Source organism: Alligator sinensis, unplaced genomic scaffold (genome assembly GCF_000455745.1).
Source record: "Alligator sinensis unplaced genomic scaffold, ASM45574v1 scaffold330_1, whole genome shotgun sequence".
NCBI lineage: Eukaryota > Metazoa > Chordata > Crocodylia > Alligatoridae > Alligator > Alligator sinensis.
Window position 1 is genome coordinate 1,961,626 of NW_005842178.1, and position 8,615 is coordinate 1,970,240.

General features: G+C 40.0%; 1 protein-coding gene across 1 annotated transcript in view; it reads left to right on the forward strand.

Moving 5' to 3' along the window:
* LOC102369829 (ER lumen protein-retaining receptor 2) overlaps positions 1–8,609 on the forward strand; it is a 14,246-nt gene extending 5,637 nt beyond the window's left edge. Inside the window, exons 2-5 of the mRNA XM_006026145.2 lie at positions 799–971; positions 4,681–4,839; positions 7,010–7,262; positions 8,156–8,609. Of these exons, the coding sequence (XP_006026207.1) occupies positions 799–971; positions 4,681–4,839; positions 7,010–7,262; positions 8,156–8,190 (620 nt within the window). The 3' untranslated portion in view covers positions 8,191–8,609. The remainder of the gene's footprint in view (positions 1–798; positions 972–4,680; positions 4,840–7,009; positions 7,263–8,155) is intronic.
* The last annotated feature ends 6 nt before the right edge of the window (positions 8,610–8,615 follow it).

The following is an 8,615-nucleotide window of genomic DNA, read 5'->3' on the forward strand; positions in this document are numbered from 1 at the left end:
CTGAGTGATTTTAAGCTTTTTGCAAGGTCAAGGCAAAAGTTATCTTAACTTCAGGCACTGAGTGTAGTCCTATTGATGTCAAAGTTAAGTGTGCACACAAGTCTTTGCAGGGTCAGAACCTTAGTCCCCAAAGTCTAATTTTCCAAGTTACTTTTGAAAAGTGGATTCAGGCTCTATGTCACTGAGGCCTTTTAAATCTTACCCTCTGTGTTAATAAGCATGCTTTGACTGTTGCATAGGATTTATTTGTTTTGTTATGGGTGGGCAAATTAATTTTATGATTGCAATGCACAGCATTACAGTATCTTTAATAGCTTTCGAATCACTAAGCATTTGTTGTTAATGATCTTTCCTCTTATCACTGGAATAGCAGTATATGCTGTTCACAAATTCTGTCTTCACACCTTTTGAGCTATTCAGCAATAGATAATGTGACAAAGTTGTCACATGCTTCAGTACAATACAAAGCTAATGTCTGCTAATGTAATTGAGCCTTACTTTGCAGAGACTAATAGTGATGATACAGAAGAGATGCCATGATCTTCAAAACCATGACCTGTGAACTGTCTGTCAGTGAATGACTTCTAATAACTTTTATCCAAACCTTACATAATATGAGCACTTATTCATTGCATAGTTCAGTGGTGCCTTTTGCATCTTAGTTTTGATATCACTAAGATGGGCAAACTTGTGACGCTTGTACTTAGTTCTGGGAGCTCCAGTCTTTGTCCTAATTGTGTAGTCAACCCAGCTGGAAATAAGGATTTACTCTCACCCTTGTCCCCAAATGCTTTGAAGAACATCATCTTTTCTCTTTCTTTTTTTTTTTTTTAATTTTTTGTATAATAATTATTTCCTTTATTGCTTTAGGTATTTCTGGGAAAAGCCAGCTTCTCTTTGCACTGGTCTTCACCACCCGTTATCTGGATCTCTTCACTTCATTCATTTCATTGTATAACACATCTATGAAGGTAGAGTATACTGAATAAGTGAGAAAAGCTAGTCATTTTTGTTGCACGCACAGTTCATAATTTCATTAACAAAAGCTTTTCTGGGGTGGATGGTGGTCCAGCATATTATCCACTTGAGTAAAGGACTAGAGCACTTCAGATAAGGCATGTGGAAGTCTTCACTGAAGTAGAAGTATACTTTCACTACCACAGATCTCTAAAAGCTGCATGTAAAAGGAGATTTTACATCCAAAGTAAATGCTGCCACAAGTACAGTATTTAAAAAGAAAGCTGAAATAAGTGATTTGTTTAAAAGCTATGTAATAAACTGTATTACTTGTCAGCCTCTTGTGGGCTAAGATCAAGTGTTGCATGTAGGGTGTAAATATAGGACATTTAGGGCATCTATACACATACTCTGGGGTGGAATGGAGTGCTTTAATTAGAGCAGCTCTGAGAGCCACTCCAAGTAAAGTGCCAGCAGGGTCACATGTATTTGGTGTCCTGTGCTTCAAAATGGCGGTGGGGGTGCTTTAACTAAAGCTTATTCCAACTAATCGGCATGCTTCAGCAGACTTGCAGCAGACTCGATCAAGTCTGCTCCGACGCATGCTAATTAGCACGTGTTAGAGCAGAGCTCCATCACGTGTATAGGTGCCCTTAGTTCATAATAACTTAAGAACATCAGTTATTACAAAACAGGAAAAGCCTTTATCCAAGTCTAAAAATGAATGACCCATCCAAGTCTGCCCAAGAAGTTCTCAGGAACTGGCCCCAGAAATCAAAGCACTGCTAAATATATTTCCTCAACTTCCATGTCTCTTTTATTGACTGTGCCTTTAATGTTATTGGTTCTGTTTTTCTTTTTCTTTTTTTTATTTCCGCTTTCTTTTTTGACATGGCTTCTTTTCTACATTGAGTTTGACACAGCAGCAGGGTATGGAAGAAAAATACTTAGAGAATTTGCAGCACCAAAGTACAATGAATTTAAATGTCTCAAGTCCATTTTCCTCTTCCAGGAGTGTTGCAGCGTTAGGGTCAAAAAGTCACGTAACTCTATTCTTGGTAATAGTTACTAGAAGTTCAGAAACAACTAATAACAGAAGAGCAATGTTGTAACAATAGTTTGGGTCATATAAGCCTGCCTGGAGCAATCAAACGTATGTGTGATTAATATAAAACTTAATTCACTGATTTAATATAATGTGAAAAACCATGGATTGAGTGAAGTATTCTTGAAACAAGCTGTTCACCCTGTTGCCACATTATTCATGGGTAGTGCTAAAGAGCTTGAGTCCAACTGTTTAAATATTGAACTCAGTTAGGGAGTGGCTATTGCTAGTTTTCTGTTTCTGTTCTGTTTATCTATTGGTCATAATTCAGGGTCATAGTTCTCTGTTTGATCTCTAGGGCAAACTCCTGCTATAGCTAGCAAAAGAAAGAATGTGGAGAATTAAACACATGATGTTTATACAATTATACTCAGACACGTGAACTTTTTCTTCCACAAAAGAGTTGGCCCTCTCCTTGAATCCAGTGCTAGCTTAATAAAATAATGACCATCTGATAGTCCCAAACCATTGAGCAAGACAGTGTTGGCTTTTCAATAGTGTACCGCAGTACTAGATGCAATTTCCTTGAGTCATGGGTTCTCTAGTATCCTTAAACATGAAAAGATTCAACAAATACAAAATTCATTGTGTTCAGTGCGTATGTTTAGGAATGTGGCTCGGATCTATCCAGTGATAAGCAAAAAAAAATAAATTACTGTATGAATATGTTTGTCAACTAGCTGAAATCTTGCAGCTCTCTAAACTAAATGGAATTCTGACCTTTTTAAAGTCAATGGCAAAATGCCTGTTGATTTCAGTGGGGCCAGGATTTTACCAAGTCTTGTAGAAAAGTGATGTTAGCTACTCTGACTGTGTTTCACTGACTTTTAGAACATACAGCAAAACGGGAAAGTTCTGTTTATAGTAATAAAATAAATGCAAGGCACAGGACTGTTGCCAGCTACCTGTGATGCTGTAATGAAGCAATTCAGAATATCTTAATTTTACATGGAATGGTTTTTAGGACTACATTTTGTATTATAAGCTCATAATTTGATTAGGATCTGAGTATAACCCTTCCCATTCGGCTCACTTGAATATCCTTGAAGAATTTGTATGGTAATCCTTTGGGTTTTTTAATCTTTTTAATACTTTGCACATTTTGTTTTCTGTTTTTTGTTTTTTGCTGTCTTGCAGCAAATGCTCTTACCTGGCTGGTAATCAAAGTTACATCCCCACACAGTGATCTGACCTTCGATCAACTCTATCATAGGGAGCTAGAAAACACTACTAATTGGTTTGGAATATTTAATATTTACAAATGTTGAATGGGGCAGATTAAATGACTAGTTTTGGAGGTAATGTAGTAGTCTACTGAATTAGACTTTAATCTAGGTTCTCATTTTGGGCTGATTCAGATTGTGACTTTTGTAAGTCATTTAATATTTCTGATTCTTAGTTTCCTCATCTGTAAAATAGGGTTATTTATCTCCCTCACACAGACTGGTATGAGATCTAACGCCTATAAAATGCTATACAGATTCAAAGCATTATTAAGATTAAGTCACTGACAGAATTAAAAATAGTTTTTGTCAGATCAGGGCATCTAGCTATGTACCCAATTTGTTTTGGTTGTTGTTTTTAAAAAAAAAACCCTTTGAGACATGTATGGCACGAATATCTTGAGCTTTTAAAATCTTAGTTTGGAACCACGGAGTAAGTATAGTTTGTTAGAGGACTGAGTATGTCATAAAGACCATACCTAGGTTTGTCTGCTATCCTATGCTGCAGTATGCATTTGAAAAATACAGTTGAAAATATTTGAAAAAAGTCCCAAAGGACGTAGTATGAATGGATTATGCATAGATACAAGTTAAATATTTGGCTAGGGTTTGGGTTCTTCCTTCCTTCATCTCTTTTTCTTCAATAGAATCATAGAAAAGAAGGGTTGGAAAGGACCTCAGGAGGTCATCTAGCCTAACTCCCTGCTAAAGCAGGATCCTCGCAGCCAATGCTTTTCTTTAGCCAGGTCTTAAAAACCTCCAAAGATGGAGAGTCCACAGCTTCTCTGGGTGACCCGTTCCAGTGTTTTACCACCCTCCTAATGAGAGCATTTTTTTTCTCATATCTAACCCAAATTTTCCTTGCTGCAACTTGAAACCATTGCTCCTTGTTCTATGGTCTGCCATGACTGAGAACAGTCCAGCTCCATCCTCTTTGGAGCACCCCCTTCAAGTAGTTGAAGGCTGCTATAGGGGGAACTACTTCTCCCCCTACCCTCATTCCCTGTCCTCTCTCCACTCCGTACCCTGTAAGGTTTTGTGTCAATTCTTCCTTTTTACTTTTGGCCAGAGGCAAGGCATGAATTCACATTTCACTTTTAGGGCTATGTTTTCCATGAAAATAGAAGGTTACAATACAAATTGCCTTGCAACCTGCACTACAGAAGTGGCAATGTAATGACCACAATCATTACTTAGATTTTAAAAGTATATGTGTAATTAGCTTTGGAATTAGTGCTCTTCTGAAAGGATTAAAATCCTATATCATCTGTTTGCTTTGTGTGCGCTTTTGGAGTTTTAGATGGCCAGAAAGATACAGTTTTAAGGGGCAGGGGGAAGGGGGTTGTACACAGAAGAGAGGATGACCTAATAATGTATTTTGTTTTTGTCCTTTAGCTCATCTACATTGGTTGCTCGTATGCCACTGTGTACCTGATCTACATGAAATTTAAGGCTACCTATGATGGAAACCATGATACATTCCGAGTGGAGTTTCTGGTGGTTCCTGTTGGTGGACTCTCATTTCTTGTCAATCATGACTTCTCTCCTCTAGAGGTTAGTTGAGTGTGCAGGTGTCCATCCCCAGTGCTCTTAAGATGGTTTGTTAGTTTTCTGTAAATATGCAGCTTTATTTAAAATATATTTTAACTTGCTAGAAATGTTTGTATTGTGAAAAAATAATTTTAGGGCATATTTGGAATAAGAAATACTTCTAAAAGTCTGTTTTTGGAATAGGTAGATCTGTTAGATGTAGACTTCAACCCATACTTCTAACACACACAGTCTGGACCTGAGAGAGAACTTTAATGTGTGTAAAAACAGCAGTTCAAGGTCTGTTAATCAGTTGGGACACTAAAACCGGATGCCATTTAATTCTTTTAGTGTACAGAAGGATACAATGTTCCTAATGCATACTGGTGGTTGCAATGTTAACCTGGCAGTATCCTTTCCTTCATGATGTCTTCTGGGCCTTTTTAAACTTGCCATTGTGGCTGTTGGCAAGTATTGGGTGCCATCTGGTGAAATCAAAAGGAATTGCAGAAATTTTGAATTGTATTACTAGCATCTGATGTACATGCAGGAATTTTTTAATCACATTGGAAAGATAATAACTTTACTATAGTTTATTAGGACTGAATGTGAATGTAAGGAACCTCCATATTTCAATGCAGTCCTGTACTACCAAACACCTTCATGTGTGTATTTTCTATGGGGTGAACAGGAAGCTTGCTAAATATTGGAAAGTTTGATAACTTTTTGTTTTAAAAAAAATTAATCATAAACTAAACAAAACTGACCTAAATCTCAAGTCAGAACAAGATTTAAAATGCTAGACAGCTTTAAAAAAAGAGAGGATTGCCCACTGTAAAACTTTAATCGGGGCATTATTTCCATTTTGCTTTTATCTGGAAAATTCATGTGATTGGTTGAAAATGTCTTTTTTCCAAATTAAAGTAGATAAGAAACCACCATTGGTAAACTGAAGATGTTCTTCCTGCTCTTTAGTAATTAGGCCTGATCTTTAGGGGTGCACCGATAAAGACTGAGGCGTCCACGGTGGGGGAGGGAGTGAGGCAGTGGAAGGGACTGCCTAGCCAGGATAGAGCAGGGTGCAGCACGGAGCTGTGGCTTGTCTGAGGGTGGCTTGCACCGCTGCATGCACCCCCAGGGTAGGCATGGGGGGCATGTGCCCCCTGGATCTGCACAGGATGAGGGCAGGCTGCCTGCTGTGGGCTTGGGACCAGAGTGGCTCCAGGCTCTTCCTGATGGCTGCGCTCAGGCTGGATAGGGTAGGCAGCAGCGGCGCTCAGAGGGGGGTCTATAAAGGGGGTTAGAGCCACCTCAAAATTCACTGTAGCCCCCCTTCCCAGTGTTGCTGCCCACCCAGCCCGAGCGCAGCTGCCAGGAAGAGGCTGGAGCAGCCCCAGCCCATAGTGGCAGCCCACCATATGCATAGATCCTGGGGGCACACCCCGCCATGCCTCCCCTGGAAGTGTGCACAGTGACGGGAGCTGCCCCTCCCTTCCCCTGCCTCCCACCCCCACAGCCCTGGATGAGCACTGGCTCCATCCCATGCCCCACTCCACTCCACTCCAGCTGGGCAGTGCCTGCCCAAGCCCTATTCCTTCCCTCACCACCGGGCCTTTATCTGCTCCCCCCCTGCCCCTTCCCTGCTCTTTCCATCCCCCGCAGACTTATCAGCTGGATGCTGCTCTCCAAGCTGCTGGGCTACACTCTTGGCCATGTGCATGCTGCGGCTGCACGCATGTATACAGCATTTATTGGTGACCTTATCAGCCACATCAGCCAAAAAAAGCTGACTGCCGATAACGTCAATTTTCCTTTTATTGGTGATGATGTGAGATGGACCGATATATCAGTGCACCTCTGCTGATCTTGCAGTAGTTGAAATTAATGGTAGTTAAGCTTCTGACTTGATGCAAACCAGAGCCTTAAGTGAGTGCCACTAATTCCTAACTGAACAGGTAATCAGGAATGACCCAGGCCATCAGCAGGCTGCTGCTGCTGGCTAACTAGAGCTGATTTGCAGTTTTCCATTTGTCTTGATTGAAAAGTTTGTCTAGAACTGTGGAAACGCGAGACTCTTCAGAGCAGGTATCTTTTGAGAAAGTGATAAGTCAAGCTGAGTGTCTCCCTTGCTCATGTATATGAGGATGGATTATCAACAGGGACACTGAACAGGCTTGTTTCTCTCTCCTTTCAGATTTTGTGGACCTTCTCCATCTATCTCGAATCAGTTGCTATCCTCCCCCAGCTTTTCATGATCAGCAAAACTGGAGAAGCAGAGACCATCACTACTCACTATCTTTTCTTCTTGGGTCTCTACCGTGCCTTGTACTTAATCAATTGGATTTGGCGCTATTATTTTGAGGGTTTCTTTGACCTCATAGCTGTTGTTGCTGGTGTGGTCCAGACCATTCTTTACTGTGACTTCTTCTATTTGTATGTTACAAAAGGTAAGTAATTCTCACTTTAGGATGACACTGCTTACTCTGTGGGTGTCAGGCATAAGAGAACTAACTCTTTCTCTTGGATCATCAGTATAGACATGTTAAACTTATTAATACTGCTTTGGTAGTTTGTCATGTAAATTGTCTGAGTTCTAGTATGAGTAGAACTGTGGTAAGTATAATCGTCAGGAGCCAATGGTGTATTTAAAACTAATAAGGTCCAGTATATTCACAGTACACCTTTTCCTTGGAACAGCCAGGGTACCCATCCTTTTCTGGCCACACATGTTGTCTTGTATAATCTGTCTTGTATGCCTAAAGAGAATTTTATTGACATAGACTGGAGTTGGTGTACAGTTAGCCCAGCTTTTCCATGTTGTCAAAAGTTCTAGTTCTGGTCCAAAGAAGTATGTTTGTTTTTGAGTAGAGAGAGAACCTCCACCAAAAAATAGGATTTAGTGGCTACTTTATCTGAATTCTAGAAGTCAGCAGCCCTACAGAGCTATTAACTGGTCTGCCCCTTTCTCATGGTCGTCTTTCCCTCCCTCCTCCCATTGTAGCACCATAAGGCTGTGGGATTGTGAATGCTATGTTGGCTACACTTGTCATAATGGAATTACTGGTGTTAACATATGCTCACCAGGCAAAATTCATGTTACAAGAGTTCCCTTGTGCACGCAAGAGGGCAGTGGTGAACAACCTCTCTTCCTCTCAGCTTGAAGAGAACTTTATTGGCATAGAGATGAGAGTTGAGGACCTGATTACAGACCCTTTCTTTTAACAGCAATTTTTCTGAAGGAGCAAAACATATCAGATAATTCACAACTCTAGTTTCCTATGTGTATCTTTTGTGTATTACTAACTTCTATATTTTTCTATTTCTTCCCCCTACCCCCCAGTACTCAAGGGAAAGAAGCTCAGCTTGCCAGCATAAGTGCCAAAAATCATCACCAGCATCTGTTCTTCCGGATGCTTGGACAGAACAATCCTTACCACAAGCAAAGGCAAAGATGCTTGAGACAGAAAATCAGAAGCAACTTTCTAGCACAGGTGGTCATCAGCAGCTCTAAAAACAGGAAGAACAACCAGCGGATTTCTGTTTGATGCATCTTGCCTTGACCTTTTTTTATTACTATGTATAAAGATTTTTTACATAAAGAAACTTATACTGTATTAATAAATTCAGCGTGTAGTTTCAATTGGAATAGTTTCAAAAGTGAGGTTTTGTGAGGTTGTTTATGACCAGGAATAAGTGCAAACTTTTTTTTTATTTTCAAGGATTCTCTGAGATTTGATTGACACTTAATGCACACAAATAAATGTGTACTGCCTGATGGATGGTAGTCATAGCTCTTTCCC